Source organism: Branchiostoma floridae, unplaced genomic scaffold (genome assembly GCF_000003815.2).
Source record: "Branchiostoma floridae strain S238N-H82 unplaced genomic scaffold, Bfl_VNyyK Sc7u5tJ_1501, whole genome shotgun sequence".
Lineage (NCBI taxonomy): Eukaryota > Metazoa > Chordata > Leptocardii > Amphioxiformes > Branchiostomatidae > Branchiostoma > Branchiostoma floridae.
The window spans coordinates 181,585-204,834 of record NW_023365734.1 but is presented as its reverse complement, the minus strand read 5'-3'; the positions used below and the strand labels follow the sequence as shown (position 1 = coordinate 204,834).

Here is a 23,250-nt window from a genome sequence, read left to right as displayed (position 1 = left end):
ACCTAGGACGGCGACTGGTCTGTAATATAGCTGTGCTTTCACAGTAGAGATGTATACATATGTGTTTTCTTTTGTTAACTGTCGCAAGTTAAATATTATTTTAATGTAACTCCTATACTGTTATCGATAGCATAATATTTTGTAGTATACATTGTACAATGTACTATTGTCGAGTAATATAATCTATTGTTTTGAAAAGAAATCCCTTAGTGGTTTGTCATTTATTCAAATGTCATTATACGGAAAGTGGGGTTAGTTTCCAAAGGGTACATTTCACCATGTCTACCTTTCGTCTAGAAGTCTCAATCATCAAACCACTATAAACGGTTTCAAGGTTTCCTCGCCGCCTGACGCTAATCGCTTTTCCACAGAAAACGGGCTTAGCGAATCTTGCAGCTGAGATCGTGTAGACTCTACAGTCCGTCGGCACTTAACAGGTCACCTCGTAAGTAGGCCCGAGGTGTAGCCTGGTCAGCATCCTCCAGGGGATGGCTAGGGGTACTTAAGAGGGCACCAGTCTGCTTAGTCTGGATGACAGAATATTTCCAGGGCCGACACAAGTCAACTTTGATGCCCAATGTTAGCCGCTCCAGACCCTTGCGATTTAGCCCCACCTGTACGCGGCTGCGAAGAGGGAGTACCGAGTAGTCGGCCCACCCCAATAATCAATAACTATACCCCCCCCCCCCCCCCGAAATTCTACAACAGTGACAGAATGAAGTACAACAAGTGTGAACTTGTATTTGTAGTATATTCAGCCAAGTTTGATAGGCTTTTCAAAAGGTTGGCTCTCATTTGATGAACTGGGTGGCCGCGGGCGTGTAACTCTCTTGGCACCGTACAGGTAGCGACGAACTCATGATGGTTGATGGTGTAGTTACCAGGCTTCGTTTCCTGGTCCTCCACTCTTCTCTCACCACTCCTCACTCCCCGACACACATGGTCCCCAGCCCGCCACCGGAGGTACAAATTAACCTCAGTTCGCGCGGGACACAGCGGTACTTAGCGGGAAGGTCGTTCCAAGGTTAACCGCTCTGCTGTCCTTTTGATGTGCAGGTGACGCGGCTGCCCCCGGGGGCATGCTGGGTAAAGTGGAATGTGGAAGGCGTGCCACTTTTACGGTCTGTGCGCGTCTGGTGTTCTTTTAATCTTTTAACTGACGTGATTAGAGTACGCTTTCAAGCAACTTCTTAAAACTTTCCTTATTTCATCTCTAAGGCATCTTATCCTTTGATCAACGCTAAAGTACTGGTATGAGGCCCAATACATATTTTACTACTACATGACATTAGGACAAGGTTCAAACAACATCTTAAAAAACTTTCCTTATTTCATCTCTAAGGAATCTTATCCTTTGATCAACGGTGAGCGCTGGGTTTGTATGATGCACAAGACATGTGATACATGACATTATGGTTAAGTTTCATTCCTAAACAACTTCTTAAAAAAACTTTCCTTATTTCATCTCTAAGGCATTTTATCTTTTGATCAACACTGAAGTGCTGGTATCGTTTGAGGCTCAAGGCATGTGACACAAGGTATTAGGTTAAATTCCACTACTTCACAACTTCTTAAAACTTCATCTCTAAGGTATTTTATCATTTTATCAACGCTAGGTTTGCTGGCATCGTATGGGGCCCAAGGCATGTGACACATGACATAAGGATACGTTTCAAACAACTTCTTAAAACATTGAATTACTTATCTAATCTCTAATGCATCTTATCATTTGACGAATATTGACATGCTGCTTTCTTAGGACGCCTAAGTCATGCGACACATAGGACGATGAACTTTTAAAAAGCTGGACAAAAGAAAATAAGGGGACGACATTTAACATGCCTATGCACCTTGCAAAGAACTAGAATAGACAAATGATTGCATTTTGGAACGCCTTCGCCCTTAGTAAAATTCTTCATTCTTAAGAAATCGATCTTGACCTTGGTGAATGTAGTCGAATGTCGGGAATGACTCCGGTTTTTCAGACAAGCTTCAGTTTTGTGAACTTTGGAAGGTCAGGGTCATATGAAACTGTGTCTGGACAAAGTGCAGATCTCTATTATGTCTGGGACAGTTACTTCTTGTCTTATTATTTGAAAAGGTACCACACAAGGGGTGACGTCATACCATAGCATGACGACGACCGGTGTATGACCATGAGATCAACATACTTTAACTAGAACGTAATGTCTGTACATTGTGAGCAACTGTATGGTCTGTGTTACCAGCCTATGAAAGGCTACCAGTCTGTCTTGCGCGAAAAGAGCTCTAAGGGAAAAGAAATTGGAAAGACTAGTACTCCCACAGGACGTGCTGTGTTTCCAGGCTGCTGTGTAACCAAATATGCCGGTCACTTATGTCCCAGTAAACATGGAGAGATTTGAAGTTTTTCATTGGGTAGTTTCATCTTTAGTTTGTTTTACTAGGCGACATGTATTAAAGAGTGGTTAGACTCTAACCTATTTATGTGTGTCAGGACATAAATTCCTATAGAAAAAAAATCTGTTCTGCTGCAGTACCAAGGTCACACAAAAGGGGGGCCAAAATCGACTCATCTTCGTCTTTCCAACACCTGTCCACATATCAAATGTCATTACAATCCATTTAGAGGTTCTAGAGTTATGGTGACCACAAAACACAATCATCCAGACACACAGACAGACAGACACATCAAAACTATACCCCCATTTTTTTTTCATGGAGGTGACAAGCTCTTAAGTACAACTGAAAGTCAGCCATGTCTGTTTATATCAACGTCCAAATTTAGAAATGTCTAATCTCTGTAAATCTCTTACTCATCAATGTCTAAAGTTAGAAGTCTCTATCTTTATCGCCACAAGGACGTCCCTAGGGAAGATGGTGGTTGAGCAGTGCGGGTGTGAAGGGAATCAGATGGAATGCTTATTGGTTCAAGTGGTTAGGCCATGTTGATTTGATTATATGGATAACATCCCATGGGACCACAAAGCTAATGCAAGAGGGCGACAAAAAATACAGCGAACTGCTAAACCACAGGACTTAATCCAGTCCGATCTTTTCGAGGCTTGCAGTTAGACTGTAAGAGACAATCGTCACCATTTCAATAATATCTTTATTGCCATTCCTGTTTAAAAAGGGGAACAAGGGCGTTGTGGCCCTATGCCTTGACCATGTGCCTCCTTACACTGGAGAGCAGTTCCTCAGGCAAGCATACACTTCTACTAAGTTGATGAGAAATACCATTAGGTCACATGTTACCACAGTTTTTCTTCTTTAGAACAGGCGTAAAGCAATGCGCGCGAGGATGTCAGTCATAAAATTCAGACAGGGTGTCCTAATACCGGTTATGTAGATACAGATACAGATGCCTGCCCGAAGACTACTCGACTTTTATCAGACCCGATAAAATTCGGTGTATGTATAGACGGGTGGCCAATATAGACATGCTTGTCTTTTATGGGTCAAGTGGTTCCATTCTGGGGAATAGCAAGCTCCCGTGAAATCTTGTTATTGCTATGAGTGTTCTAAGCCTGGCAAAACCGGTGTTCTCCCTAAGGCTTAGGTCACATTTCCAAAGCGGGGCCCGGCCGGGATCTTTTAAGAAAAGAAAAATTAAAATGTATACCTAGAAATATACACAAATCATGCCCATGAATCTTATTTTGACATTTTGTGTATTTTGATGTATTTTATGTCATTCTTTTCGCTCCCGAAAGCTGCCCGCCCGGGCCCCGCTTTGGAAATGTGACCTAAGCCTAAACAAGGTCTCAACATATTCTCCCAATTTGCAAAGGTTTACGAAGTGTGCACAACGACGCCTCTCTATATCCCTACTAGTCTTTATAATTCCAGCCCTTCTGCCTTTCTAACCTAATACGGGGTGACGATGATCAGCCCTCTCTCCTGTTAGTTATCTGTGCGCGTGTTGGTACTTAACCTTCCATTACCGTTAAACAAGAGCTCCTGTCGATGTCCCAACAGCCGAAACTGGACCGTTACACCCAAACAGACTCCATTCCCTGTTAGAACGTATGTCTTGTCAATGGTTGAAGCTTGCCAGGACCACACCAAACACGTACACCATAGTGCTGGTAACACAGGTCTACTACCGTACTCTGTGACTCTTTGTAGAGTATTGTAGACCTTTTCAAAACGCTACATACCCTTGTCGCCTCAAGTGCTTAACGGTGCATACGTTCGAGCGATGAAAAATTCAATGCAAAATTACGTTCAGGAGTAGCATCCACCCTCTATTTCTCTCTGCCCCCTTCTCTCCCTTCTCTCTCCTCTCTTTTCTCTATTCTTTTCCCCTCTGTTCTTTCTCTCTCATCCCTCTTATCTTGCGTCTTTCTTTCCTGCTCTCTTTTTCTTTCTCTCTCATTCCCCCTTCCCCCTCTCTCACTCTCAGGTTCTTTTTCTTCGAGGCATACAACCTGAGTCCGACAAGTTACATGTGATCCACAGTGTGTATGTAAGTATGGTTCCCACGTCCTTACGGTGTGAACGTTCGGCTAAATATATACATATACATATACACCCGCCAGTGTTCACCACAGATGTGAGGATCACGCAACATTAGACAGTTGGACTACAGAGATAACGTACTGTTTATTGTTTGTACATTCCCGTCATTGGAGCACCGCGAGAGACCGTGAGAGGTCAGGGGTCAGACGAGAACGTGCGTGTCGGCGCTTTAACCTGCAGTAGACTCAGTAGACACCATAACACACCATGTTGGCGCTGATCGCATTTCTGTAGCTAATAATATAAATATGGAATGTTTAGGTACATACAGAATCATGGAGTCCCCTTTTGCCCTCCAGACGGTTAGAAATACACACAATTGTGTAAAACTAGAAGCCTAATCTACCTCATGATTACATTGTTCATGGCTAACTTCGTATAGGTTTTCAGCTATTTTGGCCAATTGCTGCCGTTTACCTGGGATAAGAAAAAACTAGGAAACACGCGTGGGGAATACAAACGTGTCTCACTGGTCTGTTGTTAGCTCGGCAGGGTTCTGAAGCGTGCAGGAATTCACCCACAGGAAACTTTGCTGGTCCTCTGTAACATTAGTGTCCCCTTTCCGCAGGCCACCCGCGTGTAGTACTCTCCAAGCAGAGGTTTGGCTCCGGCTGTTTTTGACGTATTTTAAGCGTTTTTATCGGGCTTTTTATTTCGTACCGTTTTATTTATGTGTCGCACCCAATGAAGAAAAAACGACCGTACAAAATAGAAAGCCCGATAAAAACGTTTAAAAAACGTCAAAAACAGCCGGAGCCGAACCTCTGCTCCGAGAGTACCCCTGTGGTAGGTACACTCAGGTCCTACAATTACACCGAGATGTAGTCTGGTACATGGTAGTGGTAACCTATTATAGCTGCCAAATTGCGTTGTCAATTGCGAGAGTATGACAAGAAGACTTGGCAGCTATACCTATGCACATAACCGATGTACGTTTGATGGCTCTGCCTGGGCTTTCCCTGTTGGGGAAGTGATTGGATAGCGACCAATAGTCCAATACATAACATACTAGTACCCTCTGGCTCTGAATTACAGTTGTGAGTTGCAACATTAGACTAAGTATTAACCTTTCTCGGTAGCCCACCCTCGAAGTATATACATATAGTGGTAATTGAATGCTGTAGCATGGTATCCAGCCGTATTATAACTCCCGAGTCTCTTCTGTCCTGTGAAGAGGACACTGGAAGAGGCATGGGAGCTATAATACGGCTGAATACCAAACTAAGAATGTTGTCAGGGTCTACACTGGCCTGCTCTTTGGCTCGAGGGCGGCTTGGCTTTCCTGTGGGGACAACCAACGTTTCCTTTTAAGCCTTTTAGATCCGAGCGACTGACCGTGTGGGCCACTGACAACAGTCTGGCTTCCAGACATCGATGTGCATTTGATGGTGTCATTTTTCCTGGTGAACACATCAACACAAGTCACACAAAGCATCCAACACAGAACTTCCTCTCGAGTTTCAAAGTGGTACTATACCCAGGCAGTGTTCTCATCGCTGGCACAGGGCCAAGTCTGGTCCCTGGGGGTAGCAGTGATACTGATGTTCATTTGATGGTGCTACTGACGCTCCTTTCCTGTTCATGACATCTGTATAAAAGGAACCAACACAAGGATTTCAATTGAGATTACCCAGTGCTGCATTACTAGGCCTGATCCATCGGGACAGAACTTATACTGATGTCCATTTGACGGTGTTACTGACGCCCCTTTCCTGTTCCAGACATCAATACAAAACCAACCAACACAAGATCACACAAGGATTCAAATTGAGACGACCCAGTGTTCCGTGCCTTAAGTTCGGAACTACACTTGGTCTCTCAGGGTAGAAGTGAGACTGATGGGCATTTGAAGGTGTTGCTAAAGCCCCTTTCCTGTCCATTACATTAATAGAAAAGGAACTGTAACAATGATTTAAATTGAGTCGAGCCAGTGCCCCGTTAGCGGACACAGGCCTGATCCCTCGGAACAGAACTTATACTGATGTCCATTTGAAGGTGTTTCTGAGGCCCTTTTCCTGTTCAAGACATCAATACAAAACGAACCAACACAAGGATTCAAATTTAGACTACCCAGTGCTCCACTGCTGGTTCGGAACTACGCTTGGTCTCTTAGGGTAGCAGTGATACTGATGTGCATTTGAAGGTTTTGCTAAAGCCCCTTTCCTGTTCGAGACATTAATACAAAAGGAACCAACACAAGGGTTTAAACCGAGACTACCTAGTGTCCCATTACTAGGACAAAATGTATACTGATGTCCATTTGAAGGTGCTTCTGAAGCTCTTTTCCTATTCAAACCATCTATATAAATGAACCAACATAAGGATTTAATTAACTTAAATTGAGACGACCCAGTGCCCCATTACAAGCACGAACCCAAGCCAGATATTATACTGATGTACATTTGAAGTTAACGTTGTTATAAGACTCTTTTTCTGTTTAAGACACCAATACAAAATGAAACCATGCAGACATTTAAATTGAGGCTGGCACGAGACTATGTCAGTGTATCGCGGTAGCAATAAGACTGGTGGTCAGTTGAAGATGTTTCTGAGGCGCTTTTCCTGCTCCAGACATCAATACAATATGAAGCAACACAGGCATCTAAATTGGGACTGATGGTCACTTGAAGGTGTTTCTGAGGCGCTTTTCCTTTCCATGACATCAATAACAACACAGACTTGTAAATTGTGACCATCCAGTGTTCCACTTTTTGAATCAGGTTCCACTACTGACACAGGGCAAGGTCTAGTCTCTAACTGAGCAATGGTGTTACTGGGACTCATTTCCTAGGATCCTGTCTTCCTGATGAGTCGGATTGACGACGACATCTACAATACCTAAGACCTTTAAATTAGGACTATCCAGTGTTCTATTGCTGGCACAGAACCAGGTCCAATCTCTCAACGCAGCAGTGATAGGGATGCACATTTGATGGTGTTTCTAAGGCACTTTTCTTAGGATCCGGTCTGATGAAGACATCTACATCAACACAGGCTAAGACATTCAAATCTGGACTATCCAGTGTTCCATTGCTGGCACAGGACCAGGTCCACTCTCTCGTGATACTGATGCACATTTGATAGTGTTTCTGGTGCCCTTTACCTGCTTAAGACATTAATCAGTACCAACACAAACCTTTGAATTGTGACTATCCAGTATCACATGATGGCACAGAGCCAGGTCTAATCTCTCGACGCAGCGGTGATAGTGATGCACATCTTATGGTGTTACTAAGGCTCTTTTCATAGGATCCTGACGAATAAAAACATATACATCAACGCAACACAGACCTTTAAATTGGGACTACCCAGTGTTGCCTTGGTGGCACAGAACCAGGTCCAATCTTTCAACGCAGCAGTGATAGTGATGCACATCTGATGGTGTTACTGAATCTCTTCCCCTAGGATCCTGATGAAGACTTCTAAACCAAGACAGACCTTTAAATCTGGAACTATACTGTGTCCCATCGCTGGCACAGGACCAGGCCTGAGTCCGGTCATTAAGATAATCGCCTCCGCAGCTGCTTTTTCCTTCGCCACAAATGTCAAACATGTCACATGTCTTTATCTACGGTGTGAACCTTTGCCATTGAAGTTTGTACATCTTAATTGAAATTCCCGACATCTCAGTGCAAGACTTTCCTTGCTATGTTTCTATGTATCCATGTATCCAACAGAACGTTAACCTGACATGCTCCCGACATGTTTTATAATTAGCCCTGCTTATTTACCAGACTCTGGAATTAGCAGATAGGACAGAGAACAGGCGGATGTACCACACGGATGTAGGAAGCCACTCCGGGTTGTTCTGTTTATTGTTTTGACATTCTTTCCTCGTCACGTTTCTGTGCTGATACTAGTGGGAGGCGGTAATGTCATACTGTAGTCTGGCTGAGGAGGGGGCAATGGCCACTTCTGATGTCAGGTTTAAGCTTGCCTAGAAGGTGTAATATCCAAGTTGTGTCTAGCGCTAGAGCAGGGTAGACGAGGTGGCAGCATCATCCTTGTTGAATGTTACATAGACCAACCCCCCCACCCCTACACCCACCCACCCCTAATCGTAATAGGATGACGATTATAATCTCCGAGCAGATCCCACGGTAGCATAAGATAGTATCAAAAGTTGGCAAAGGAGTGTACTAGCTGTGCTAGGAGTGTGCATTGGCTACCGAAGGCTGATATGCCGCAGAACACACTGGTATAGACTACACTCCTTTGGCAACTTTTGATACTATTTTATGCTACCGTAGTATCTGCTTGGAGATTAGACGATTACACAGGACGGATCCTAAGGCAGTGGTGGGCAATGAGAAGAAGTGGGAACTAGGTCATAGGGAGGTACAAATGAAAGGATTGGCGGGCGGCAACAACATATACTCGGCACAAAAAATTTGGAATATCAACTTTGGTATATCATATTTTTGTTATTTATGCATCAATTTCAATGTATTATATATCAATAGAAAGCTTGTGTGATTTTCTTTCCCATGGTATCAAACTTATCATGATTGCTAACACATGAAACGAGCACAAGGCCTGCTTACGTGAGTGGGTCACGAAAAAAAAGTGCCCAAATTCCCCTACTTCTGTTCAACACTGCATCGTCATGTTGATATTGGCGCGTGTGTCACTGGTTCAATCAGTCCTCTTTTCACCTCACATTTTGTATACGGAACATACAAGGTTTTAGTACACTTGAGTAGGGTTCATCTGCCCTTTCGATAGTTGGATGGTAGAATCAAAGCGTGGATGTGGCAAGGAGAACCGCACGCTGACAAGGCAAGAGTAACTTTCGGCATTTGGTGGTGGAGGCAGCGTCATGGTGTGGGTGGTATAACCACCATAGGGTAAACAAGACTCGTCATCATTCCAGGCAAATTAATGTGGTGACATATAGGGACACCATCCTCCATCCAGTAGCAACATTCTACCTCTTCAATATTGGACCAAATGCCATTCTGCAAGATTACAACACCAGTCCACACAGAGCAAGGACCAGTGGATGCTGGAGCACAGTCTTAGGGTGCAATAGCCTTCCTACGGCTTATGGCTAGCACTCGATTGATAACCTCTTGCCATGGTTCAGATTTTTTGCTTGAATAAAGATTAATAGTAGCTTTGATTGACATGTCATGTTTATTCAACTTGCCTTCATTCACAAGTCAGTACTGACGGAAGAAAATGAGCAGCATGGAGTGTTTGACTTTAGTAGGGTAATTTTGGCACTCTATCTGTAGTACCCCCTGTACGTAAGCGGGCTTAGTCCTCGTTCCATGAATTTACACTCATAAAATACTCTACTCAGATATGCTAAAAAGAAACTTGGATGTTCTGTATACCAAACGTTAGGTGATAAAAGGATTGATTGAATCATTGTCACCCGCGGCCATAACAACGGTTGAACCGGACGATACAGTTTTGAACAGAAACAGGGGAATTTGGGCACTTTTTTTTCGTGACCCACTCACGTTAGCAGGCCTAGTGTATGTTCCATGACTTAACAATGATAATGAGTTTGATACCATTGGAAAGAAAATCATGCAAGCTTTCTATAGATATATAATATATTGAAATTGATGCAGAAACAACATAAATATGATCAACCGAAGTTGATATTCCAAACTTTTTGTGCTGAGTGTAGATAGAACAAAGAGGAGAGTAAGACTGTTTTAATCTACTTATGTCTTAGCCGCCAAGTCTGGGCGAAGAATACCTTGTTATTTATTGTGAACTGACTTAGGCACGCCATTGTGCGTGTGGAACCGCAAATCCTCAGGATGAGAGCCGGATCAATTAAACACAAATCTTCCACCGTTTGTTTTCTCGGGGAATCCCTGGTTGTGGGAGCTGGATATCCCCTCAGGTATTTTGTCTATCCGGTTAGACTGACTCCCTGGGCTGCCGCGGTTATTTGTTTGAGGGAAACTACTTGTTTATTCTATCCCTAGATGTAAATAAACATGACAGCGGTAGCAAAGACAACAACCTGTCCGGCGGTTGGATCCTCGTCGGGCCGGGCTCGTTCAATGGATCCGCTTTACCCGCGTTTATGAGGGTCTGCATGCTCTTATCCGTAAAGCGTAGGCAGCCTATTTTTATTTCCCGTGGAGAAAACCATCGTATCTACGTCATTCGTAGCGAGGCGACCAAATTTATTTAGCGTAATTGCCTTCCTTGATTTAGCGTATTGGGTTCTTTTGAATTCAGCGTAAATCGTTGTCGTGACAACACCCACCCCACCCCCCACCCCCCAAGCAGACCCTCGTTTATGTCTCCTTCCCCGGCCGATTGGGACTCGTTGCACACCTCTGTTTATTTGGAAGATAAGCTCGTAACTGTCCAATTATCGACGCAGTGCAGGGAAGCCGGCACGTACCCATACAAGCATTGTGGCTCCCAGCGCTTGCTGACAACCAGGTTGCCAGACTGTCCGACTGTGTGGCACACCTTTGCCTCTCTCGGCACGTCCCGTGTCTCACGTGTGCTTTTATTTCCGCGATAAGTGTGCTGACGAGACCAGCAGATAGAAAACGTTATTTCTTAGGGCATACCAGTCTGGTAGACTGGGTACTCTAATGAAAACGCCGAGTTTTGCAGTATCTCGATTGCTCAATCTACTCGTGAGCACAATACCCCCCCCCCCCCCCAACACTACAAGTCTCATCAGTCAAATGCCGAATACTTCCGTGTCATGCTTGACAAGTGTTCTAATGAGAGACCACAACACCTTCAACCGAATCGCTGTCGTACAATTTCGACCCAAATTCCGGTCGCCCGAAAACGTCCGTTAGATCGGGGTGGTGTCGGGATTGTGTCCAACGTTGGGATAACTCTACAGAAACAAAAGTTCATCGAGTCTAAAACTTACAGGTATCTGGAAAATTACTAAGTGGGAGCGAATGACAGGGGATGATAGAGGAGAGCCCCTTAGGTCACTCCTGCATGATTGCCTGATGAGTTCCATCTGCGGCAGATGTCTCTACTTAGCACATCTTGACAGCCTTGTGCTTCCAGTAAGTGTATCATTCGGGTTGGAATGGAAATCAGTCTTCGTCTGTAGAGAACTCATTAGTGTCATTGAAATAACCTGGTTTTTGTCCATCGTTTGCAAATGAAAGGTTATTTCCTGCGCAAATTTCTGTATGTTTTCAATTACCTTGTTCTGTTAAGTGGTTTTGAACGTTGAAAGATATCAAATGCTGCTTTTCTTTCCACTGTACCTTGTGAATTACATCTATTCTGGGCTCTAAAGTTTATATGCATTACATTTCAAACATTTGCATAAATTGTGTTTTACAGTATTTTGCTTTCATAACACCAAAGTGACTTTTCTTAACTGGAGGAGGATTTTCAAGTTTTTCGTTCTCTGGTCTTTTCCACAAATGAAAGTATTTCAGACCAATCAAATGAACGCTCTGTAGGACACAGTCCCCTCACTGTTGACAAGTTGCTACCGTCTCTCGCTTGTCAGAGGAAATCAAACACGCGGTTCGTCAGGCTGCCGTTCGTCTCTTGGCGCGTGGTGGGAAGATTAGGTCCGGCTACCCCCCGGGTCAGTCACCGCATGCTTCTCTGTAACCTTCATAACTTTAGATAACACAGTTCTATCAATGGAGATGGTGTTCTATACGGTGCTGTAACTTGCTTTTGAGACATTCGTCACACCCAATGCACTTATGATTTACAGTCCATGATGTAGGTGGTAGTTGATGTAGTCTGCTTCTGTCCATCCGTCCGTCTTTTCTGCCTTGATCTATCCACGCCTTTCATGGCAACCCTAATGCCTCACAGGACGGCTTGACTGGTAATACAGTGATGATGACAATCTGAATGCCATTCAGGCATTCTTGTCCATGTTCAGTCAAACTAGCTCCCTTATCATGCTTATCATCAGACATTGAGTGGATACATCTTCGCCCGTCCTAGATAGCCGCGGGCCTCTACTCCGCTATTTTGACTGTGTGTGATACAGATAGTTGGTCTGGACACATGCATGTCCCTCTTAGATAGCCACAGGCTTGCCGTTATTTTGACTGTGTGTGATACATGACTAGTTGGTCTGGACAGGTCGATAACGAGACACTGACCTCAATTGCCTCGGCATAGCGGGAGCGTCTGGCCCCCCGTTTATCGGACCATCATCTCTTCCCTGGAAGTCAAAACTCAAACCTTTTGATTATCAGAAATCAACATAGCAGCAAATGGTACTCAATGTAGACAGATCTGCATTGCGTTGGCGTCATACAGAGTAGAATAGAAATAAATAGACATAATTGACTAAGAGGTATAAAATCCATGGAATCAAAAACTTACATACGATACACAACGTTAATAATCATCTGGTGTATTTTTTCAGCCTTAGAAAATACTCAGACAGCGAGTGTCCAACAGAACTGAATCAATGTAGGTTTTTTAGGCCTCTAACAGCTCTCGTGACAAACGAATTCTTATGCCTGTTAGTCCTACAGAGTGGTAGTAGATGCTGTGCATTCCAGTGTCTCAGATTCAATCAAGATTATACCGCATCTTCCACTCAACAGTTGGAATGAAGACCTTGCACAGGGGAAGCCGGGATGCGGACTCGCCAGTGTGAAGTCGGGAATTTTAAGCGCTCATTCCGTCCAATTAGCGTTGCCATTCCTGGCCTGCCCCGTACAAGATGTTTGATTAAACTCGGCGACGGGTGGCTCGTGTTTCAGCTGAGATCCAATAACGTGCTGACGGTATTATTAACGGAAATAAGCAAGGCAAGGACGGGTGTACAATCTGTCAGGTCTGTGTGGTATACACGTCTGAACATAGACTCCGCTTTATTGACTGATTGTGTCCTTGTGCCTTCAAGGCTTCTCTTACATATGCTAGTCTCTTCCAGGCTCCTTAGGGTTCTGATTGGTGAAAGAAAAGACATTAACCACACAGACTCCTATCGATATGGATTGCTATATAATAGCCGAGCGTTGCAAAGAGCTCAGCCAGGTCTAGTAACACGACAAGAACAGATCAAAAGGTGTTAGAATTACAGAGCAGGACTTTGAGCTCAATGTTAATGTGTCAATTGCCCACAAACCTGATTGCAATGTATCAAAGTTCTTAGATATCTTTAACATTATACAGTAGAAGCCAGTTAATTGCACAACGGATAATCGCACACTTCTGTCAATTGCACGAAATCCCATGGCGGTGCGGTCCAGCTTAATAACTTCGCTTTGTTGCACCATTAGGATATTTGCATGAAATCCGTGGCAAATGGGTGTGCAATTAAGCGGCTTCTACGTATTTACAGCAGCCAGGTAATGTAACTGCACGCTCAAGCTTACTCCCCCGGTTGTTAAGTCCAGCCGGTCGCGTGTCTGGTCTTACCCGTGTGTAGTTCCCTGCAAGGGCCGGTCGTTAACACTGTGGGGTACGTGTAGACTAATTGAAAAGAGGAGGAGGAGAAAGGGTGCTAGATTATCACCAGGTTGGGTTACATTGAGCGGTACCCGTAAAAAAAAGTACATCAGATAAAGATGTGTAACCACGAAACAAATAGGCGAGGGGAGATCATTAGTGATAATTAGTTCTCACAATTTCTTAATCAAGTTAAGAACAAACCTTAAACGTGTGCTTATGGCTTATTGACCAAAATGACCACTAGATAACGCTCTGAGTCAATAGAAGATGATGATGGTGACAACATGGCGTTAGGGAAGCACCAGAAACAAACTTAAGTCTACCGGCCTGCAGTACCCACTGACAGGAACGCCTGTCCGGTGAACCTCTATGTGATTCATGTCACTTCCCGCAGTCCTGCCCGCTATGTGACGGGTCTGAAGTTCTTTACTCTTCACCTTCCAACATGTTTCAGTCATTACAGAAATCAGAGCCCGATAACTGGCGAGAGGGCAGGCCGAATTCCTGTGCGGCGTTTTGGGGCAGAGGAAATAGGACAAGTGGGTGGTATATAGGAGTTAATGACACTTGCAGATGGACAAAAACGGTCTATTCTTTCCAAAAAGATCAAACTTATTCTGAAGGCGAGTTCCTACATCCATAGCGGCTGTAGACTAGCATACTTAGGAAGTAGACAGGCTGTTTGAATAGGCATGCCCAAGGTTTGTGCGCTCGGCCTTGGACCCGCTATTGTATGACTAGGATGTGTCCTTTATTAATGGGTGTTTATAACAGGGTCATAGCGGGTCAAGTACAGAGGCGAAGGGCAAGTGGGGAGATCAGCCATTATGACCTTCGTGAAACATTCGATGTCAGTCGCAGAGGTCAATGTCAACATGAGTGTCAAGTGGGTGCTGGGAACAGATACAAGTCACCCGTCGCTTTGTTTAACGGACGGTAAATCTCGTAGCTCATAACATGTCGGGGATGCATGGTGGCGTGAGGTTCTGTTGGAGTCGGCGGGGAGCAGTGCAGGGTGGACCGCCCGGCTGTTTGCAGCCTGCCCGGGGCTTTACCGGCTCGGGTCAGGCCGGGTCAGGGGGAAGGTCGCCCAGTAGAACACCTGATACGTGGCGGGAGAATTAGGTAATGATCTTCTTGCAGCTGGGCTGGCATGGCTGGCTAGCCTGGATGACAGACTGTTTCCAATGCCTATTCAGGCCAGCTCCTCGGATCCAAGGCCAATAGCTACAACATACCCCTGTAGCTCAGGGTGGAATTCGGGGAGGCTGTGGCAAAATTTAGCCTGGGTAATATGTCGTATATGTTGGCCCTGGAGCCGAGATGGTGGACTTTATAGGGCCTTGAAACAGCCTGGCATCCGGACTAGGCTGTCAGAAATCAATGGCAAACTGGAACCCTCACAGGGATGGTCAGAATTGTGAACTGCAATTGAAGAAGCGAGAGAAAAAAATCTCATAATGGATTTACAGTTTGCCACCCAGCAAGAGGGAAGTTTCGACTATTTCTCCTTTCATGGGTGACGAATCTGACCGTTATTCGACCAAAACAGATGTTTACATGATATAGATTTTTAAGATTCAAAGAGTCTACAAAGAGTTTGATCTAGTTTTTGCTTTTTTTCGACACGTACACCAAACCACCTTTCCAAGCCAAGCTACCGTACATCCCTATCGTACCCTCCAAGATCCCCCTCCAGGCGTCTTTAATAAAGATAAGAAAGAGGAATGTTGTCTGTTCGGTGTGTAGATCCTACAGCCCTGCTGAAGTGTCACAGAGAACACCAAGCCTCCCCAAATCCGGGCTGTTTTCTTCCTCCTCAAGGCAACGCTTTTGGCAAGTGTTGTATGTTGGGAAGTTGGTTTATCTCGACTGCACATCAAGAACTGCATAGTGTTTCTGAAATTTTGATGGCTAGGAGTCTAGGCAGCTTTTAGAGCGGAAGCAAGGAGCAACGATAATTTTCTAGTCTCCAAGTACATTGTAGATGTCTGTGGAAAGATCGTAATGACCTGACACACACAAAATGGGCTATCGGGAAATTTTACGATCTTCCATCTAACGTATTTTAAGAGACTGAACACTTGTTACGTGATACACAGAGCTTGGAACTGAGCGAGATTTTCAAGTAGATGTTTTTTGAGTAAAGATCGCCAACGCCTAACCGCCTGACGAAATGTCAAAGTAGACCCTTAAGGCAGTACGCCGTTAGGAAGGCTTTTCTGGCCACTCTTGTTGACAAAGACCAAGAGAAACATGAACACGTTTGTAGCCCGCGCATCGCGGGAATGTTTTCAGCTGATAACATTCCATCCGCACAGCTGACGACATCTGTTGCCATGGCGACGGAATGCAGCTTTGGGTCGACAAGCTGTGTTTTGGTGATTTCCTGGTCATGAAAGTGTCGCCTTTATCCACCCAGACCTCTGCTGTCCAGATAACCGGCTTTTCCTCACTCCTTCTCCTGTCAACTTAAGGAAAGTGCACTGACCTTGACGTAACCTTGAAGGGATAAGTCGTAAAGTAAGCCTTTTAAGGTCAAAGGAGACTGTCGTGTTCTGAGGATTAGAGTGGTTTACAAGAAACACGGAGTGTGTAAGGTCGCGCACATCACGCACAATACACAGCTTAGCGCTTTCTCCACTCTCCTGTTAGACAAATGTCGGTGCCGCGTGTTGTGTATCGGGTAGGTGCCAGTCTGGAAGGTTAAGAAACCAGGTTACCCGGGTTTGGTCAAGTATGGATGACCTAGTTCTGAAGTGACCCCTCTCCAGCCCTCTCCAGCCGCTACAGGTGTTCGGACTGAACGATGTTTACCTTAGGCCTTGGTCACAATTCCCAACCCGGGGCCCGGCCGGTTAGCTTTCGGGAACGAAAAATATGATAAGAAATGCAACAAAACACACAGAACATATACAAAATTAGTCAGGAGCAGAATTTGGGTATATTCTTGGGTAAATACTTTTATTTTTCGTTCCGCAAACATACCGGCCGGGCCCCGTTATGTCAATGTGACCTAAGCCTAGCCGGGTAACCATACCATCGAGGCGCTTGAGATGCTCTTCGGCGCTGTAGGGGTAGCCGGCCCGTGCCGTTAATAGTGCAGGCCGGGGGAGTTCTTACGGGTTTGGGTTAGATTTCGTCGCGCCCCGACGAAAAAAAAATCCCATACTGCGGAGCCAGTCTCCGCTGGCGGCGTAAACTCAAAAGGCCGGCTACAGGCTTCAGCGGCGAAATCTCAAAGGGCAGTTAATCAGACAGGCTGACAGATGCAGGTCGGTGCCTTCCTTATACCCCTGTCACACTTTTGGCAAAAATCGATCGGACGACGATTCTGCGGCAATCGCCCGAGTCTCGCTCATAATAATAACTTTATTGCACACCAATTGTACAAGGTACAAAGTATGGCTTAGATGTGACAGGGACGGTTTTCAGGTGAAAAATACGCGCAACCCTCTGTCGATCTTAGATATGGCCGATCTTCCATCGATACGCCCGAAGATCCTGGATAATGTGACAGAGGTATTAGCACACTAGGCCGGGTAAAGCACCCCAAAGCCGACCAGAGGAGAATGGTCCCTAGGCTATGTTTACCTCTGCAGGCCGTTCCGGTCTCTCCGTGCCGCCAGTCTGCTACCCGTATTAATAAATCTAAACAGATCCTACGGTAGCATAAGATAGTATCAAAAGCTGGCAGAGGAGTGAAGTCAGCTTAGGTGTACATGTGTGTTTCGCTACCTGGCAAATGGCCACTCTTGGCTTACTACATTCCTTGGCCAGTTTGGTACTATCTTATGCTATTGTAGAATCTGCTTGGAGATTACTCCGTGCCGCCAGTCTGCGGCCGGGCCGGCTACTGTTCTCCTGCAGCCGACAGAACTCGGCAAACAGCGCCGGCTTCCGGTCTGGTCTCCGCGCAGGGACGGTTCAGTGGAGTTTGTGGGAGGGGTTTAAGAGAGGGGTCGACCGTTATATCAATAGATAGGTCATGCAGGTGTATGTTTGTGTGTGGGGAGAGTGTCTTAGGTCTGTGTCATTGAAGAAAAACTCGACACACATACTAGGGATAGAATAAGAAAAAAATGTACGACACGAGGAAAATATAGACATGTTGTACTTGCTGTACATACTTCTACTAGTCCTTTCTTTTCGAAATTGTGTGACTGGCTTAGAGAATCACATTTCACACCAAAGAAAAGCGGCGAATTGGCGTTTGCTGATTTACACTAAGTCCATTTATCAGCACCTGGTCTTACATAATCTGACGGTACCTTTCAGCGTTAGTGCTCTCTAATCGCCCTTGTCCCTGACCAAACCTCACAACCCAAACAAACGAACAGACTTCAGGACGTCGTTGTTGATGCTTGAAGACACCTCAGACCGTGTGATCCTTACTTGTTTAGACATTGTGAGCTCTCAAGGACATGACCTTGCCTGGCGACTCATGTTAGTTTCAGTATTACATAAGACTAAACTCACGATTCATCAGACTCAAAGGCAGACAGACATCCAGCTGAAATAATCTCTGGGACTTTAACTTTCAAACTTTAAATCTCCAGGCCAAATAAGCAAACGGTTAAACAGTTAGAAATGCAGCACTTTTGATGATGTACGTACATGTGTCTGCATCTGTACCTGTTTTCATCAGCCAGTATTAATCGCACCTCTACGTATCACACCAGCATCATTACTGTAGATCATAGAGACCACTACGTGCGCCCCCAGCGGCCGCAGTTGGCACGACAGTCTCCTTCGTGTAGGGAATATATTTTGCCACCTGCTGTTTTTAATCAAATTTATTAAGATTTTCAGATGATTTTATAACATATCACTTTTTCACCAGCATTTCATAATTGCACTCCGAACGGCCACCCCATGATCTTCAAACACACAGATGTCTTGTTTTGGTGTTCAGATGTCATTGAAGCGGTGTGAATGTTAGTATCTATGCCAGTCATTTGATTTTAGGACACAGATTAACTAAACAAACACTTGTCTTGTGTTCCTCCAGCGATCCCGGAGTGCGCTCCTAGCGGCCATGTGGTGCTTGACAACCCTTACCGGAGCGTGGCGGTGGCGGATGTTCCCCAGGCCCGGCGGATCTGTGACCGGGACCTGCAGCCGGGCTGGTACAGGCTACAGCTGCACGGCAAGGACGCGCAGATACCCACACAGTGTGTGCAGGTCGGTGGGGAGTAGCTCAAGTTAGAAAACCAACAATGCTAGACGATAAATATCCCATAAATGCTCCGAAAGAGATAAAAACAAAATGCCATGGAAACTTTAGGAAAGAAATACCAGATGACGTATCATTATCAGTCCCTTTCCTACCAGCCCTATTGGCATATCATTTGCCCAATTTAAGCCAGTTTTATATTTTATTATTTATTCAGCACTAGGCGTCCCTGGGCGTAGGCTGCCATTTCTGGCCCCCTTACTGTCTCATCTGACGCATCATTAAGTTAGCTATTAATTGTTGTACTATTTGATATGTATTATTAATGTTAGCAATTTTGCAGTTGAATGAAAATACGAAAATAAGTCGTTTAAACAGGTCGTTACTTATTACAAAATCTGAATCAACTCTTTTGTCCCTCCCAGATGAACCACTGCGGGACCCAGGCGCCCATCTGGCTGTCCCTGGGGGACGGGAGCCTCCCCACCCCTGGGGAGACAGGAGCGTACACCGGCTGTGTGGTGTGGGGCTTCCCGGGACAGACCCCTGACTGCTGCCTACTGCGCATGCCCGTCAAAGTCCGCAACTGCGGAGACTACTTCGTGTACCATTTACAACCCGCGCAGGGATGCATGATGGCGTACTGCGCTGTGGGTATGTATCCATCCGCGATACATTTGCATAGTAAAAACCAGTTCATTGCACAATGGATTGCCGCACACTTCTGTTAATTGTACGGGACTCCAAAATCCAAAACAATGTGGTCTAGCTGGATAACTTCGCATTGTTGCACCATCCGGATAATTGCACGAAATACGCAGGCAAATGGGGTGTGCAGTTAAACCGCTTCTTTTGTATGACTAAAAAGCTGAACATTAAATTCCTTTTGAAGATACGTCCTTCGATAACTTTGTTGTACAATTTCATCGGGGATATGATAGGACCGACTGTTCACAAGTGGATGTTACCAACTTTCTGTCGTGTACGTATAGCATGGTCGGTATGTCAAAGGGGCGTTAGCTCGACAGAAGTTAAAACGTTCCAACCTCCCGTAAGGCAAAATTGCCATATACTGCAATGATTGCTAATCCACACGCGAAAGGCGGAAAGAAGTCTGCAATGAAAGACACGGTGTAGTTAACCGCCTACTGGGACGACCATTGACACTGTCTGACTCCCTCCGCAGTTTTTGTAGCTCGGGGATTCCGTTTCAAAGAGCGCTGTTGGCGCCACGCCACACACAATGACACGTTCACTTAAGCCTCGTGGATGACAATGATCTACCCATTATTAACTTCAGACTTACTTATTATACCTCCAGTTTGTAAGTAAATATTCTCCAAGCAGAGGTTGGGTCCCGGAGAGTAGTAGTGGCCGGGATTTTTACTTGCTCGCTCGCCGGTGAAAATTCCAGCTCCTACTAATCTCAGCGACCCACTTCTACTTGGAGAATAGTAAATAAACGTATTGAAACTGTTGAATCAATGCCGTGACGTTTGCACGTTGCCTTAAGTCGTATTTTTTTCACTTAATGTACGTAACAGGACTATGTACAGCGATGCGAGTAGAAGTTTGCAGTGTTCCCGTACCTATTAACGAAATGCGACAGTTTGCCAAGTTTGTTCACCCAAGGTTGAACTGACTTTTATGTAGGACCGCCGCGAATCTGCTCACAATTACGTTTTTAAATGTTCTGCCAAATTTACTTCCCAGACTCGCTACAAAAGAGACTCATATTTAGAAGAGGTCGTACGCTTCAAACCGTTGTTCCCAAACAGGTCTCCAGTAGCTAATATTTCTCTAGCACTGCCAATTCCTCGCGAACACGCGATGTCAATGTTGGTTTGGGAGCTCAATGGAAAATGGTCCATTATTGTGACGCCAAGTCCATTGGTATCAGACACGTACAATAGGTGACCAAGATGGCAACCTAGCTCGATCTTCTATAATCGCAATATGGTGATTGTCTGATGTAAAGAATCGCCAGAAAACAACTTAATTGAATTCGTACATCTCATAGCGTGCCGTCAGTCGACCAGATTGTCAGTATCTTCTGAAGACAATGAATAAGGTTTAAACTTTAGGAAAGAGAATGATAAGTGTCAAATATGCGGCGCAGACAGTTATAAGCCTTTTGATATCACACAAGAAAGTTGACTTTGGTTTGAACCAGAATTGAAGCTTGTCTGACTGGCAGACTGCATAGGACAGAAAAACATGTAAAAGTAGAAGTTGAAGAATGGAAAAGAAAAGGACTTTAACAGCTTCCAGCCGCTGCAGTGCCCAAGAACATGTCTGTCTGTGTACCCGCTGGCTGCCTCCCAAACTCTGAGTCCTCAGTGTTATCGAGCTATTGTTGGCAACCATCCTTCAGGATCAACAGGTCGCGGGTTCGAATCTCGCCCTTACTGTCGGGGTCCTGACCTCAGATCATTCAGATGGGACGTTTTGAGTCGTGTGTTGTTTCGTGTTTCCATGACGTTGTTGAAACTGTGTACTGTTTCCCACAGGTGAGCGCGCCAAGTGCCAACCGGGGATGTACTCAGCAGACGGGTACGAGCCATGTAGAAGTAAGTAGTGCACGATCGCCCTCTAGTGGGCCGTTTGATCATTGCAGCGAGTCATAACCTCTACCTGTACTGTGTTTACTCTGTGTCAATACTAAGGCCCTATGACCTCATAATGGTTGACAATGACTTGCATGTTATTACATTTCGTCTTCTTCTTCTTGATAACCATTTGACTACCCCACCGGGGCATCACTGAGGGGGCGGGGGTGTGCGGGTTAGGGCAAGAGGGCCAGACCGGCCATTTAGTAGTATTTGTCAGCTAATTACGCAACGTTGATCTTACCTTAATTTGGACTCTTCTTTATATGATTTTCAAGAGCCGCATCCCACCTTGACAGCCACGCCCTTCATCAGACCGGCTGTGATTGGTCGAACTGTGTACCTGAACTGTTCCCACCGATCAGAGGCCTCGGATGAGTCAGGTGACGTGGAGTACGAGGTGACGTGGTTCCGCGAGAGGTATAACGGAGAGAGGGTGGAGATCACCATGGCGAAAACTCAACAGCCGTACTCACTTCTCCGGAGGGGTGCACAGTGGAGGGTTGGAGAGACGGTAAGGAGTAGAGGTTAAAACCTTCACCTAGCCAAGGTTTCGTGGTTGAGGGGTAGAAATGACCGCAATTTCTTGTGTAGGACAGCAGATGAGCTTAGCCTCCAATCCTAACCTCTGCTTGAAGACATTTTTTATATTGTGAAATTTCGATACATCACCATACCATTTGTAGCTTGCAATATTGTACTGATTTTAAAGATCAGTGGAAAGGAAATAGTCTTAAATACTTTGACTAATTAGGTTACTAGTGTACCACGGCCTCATATCTTCTTTGCAAAGGTGTTAGACCGTTCGAGCAAGTGATTATTTCGTAGGACTGAATTTCAAGCAAGAGGTAGTCCTCACGTTCATAGTCTTGACGAAGGTAATTCTATTGACGTGACGATGGCATATTTCTTCATTAATGTTTCCTTATCCCCACACAGGTGCTGTGTAAGGTGCAGGCGTACTACATCGACCCCCCAGAACTCAGGGAGGCCGGACTGGAGAGTGCGCCTTTTTTCGCTGGCATGAAGGTAGGATAATATGGAGAGTAGGATAAGACTTGTCCTGATCTATAGTAAGATTCCAAAGCATTAGATTCCGTCTTTTTGATCATGATTTCATTGCCTGCATTCTGTAGTTGCTCTGGGAAAAGCAGTTAAGTTTACGAATTGTCTAATAGCTTTGAACAGAATGGGGCGTTCACTGCGAACGTGTGACCTGAAGGATACATTGCTCAAAAGGGGGGGGGGGGGGGGGGGGTCAAATGTGCCTAGGACTCTATTCAACCAAAGATTGCGTAGTTAAGAGTATATGTACTGACTTTACCCTGTTTATCCCACTAGATATACCCACTACAGTCAGTAATACAGGAAAACGGCAAGGCGCATGAGCTGACCTTTGAACTCACCGTTCCCGTCGTGTGCCAGTCCGACATTTGCAGACTGAGGATTCCGCTCAACGTCAGAGACAAGGGTAAGCTGACCTTGTCGGGTTGCCTGTTTCAAGTCTATCTTGCAACAGTCTTCTCTTCTGCTCTTGGATATTTATCTTCTACATCTTCTTATCTGACT

The 23,250-nt window shown here is 45.1% G+C and overlaps 1 protein-coding gene across 1 annotated transcript in view; it reads left to right on the top strand.

The window, feature by feature from the left end:
* Positions 1-23,250, top strand: part of LOC118407944 (von Willebrand factor D and EGF domain-containing protein-like) — a 129,403-nt gene that overhangs the window by 91,832 nt on the left and 14,321 nt on the right. Inside the window, exons 2-7 of the mRNA XM_035808517.1 lie at positions 18,908-19,080; positions 19,498-19,726; positions 21,583-21,642; positions 21,960-22,195; positions 22,621-22,710; positions 23,023-23,152. Coding sequence (XP_035664410.1) covers positions 18,908-19,080; positions 19,498-19,726; positions 21,583-21,642; positions 21,960-22,195; positions 22,621-22,710; positions 23,023-23,152 — 918 coding nt within the window. The remainder of the gene's footprint in view (positions 1-18,907; positions 19,081-19,497; positions 19,727-21,582; positions 21,643-21,959; positions 22,196-22,620; positions 22,711-23,022; positions 23,153-23,250) is intronic.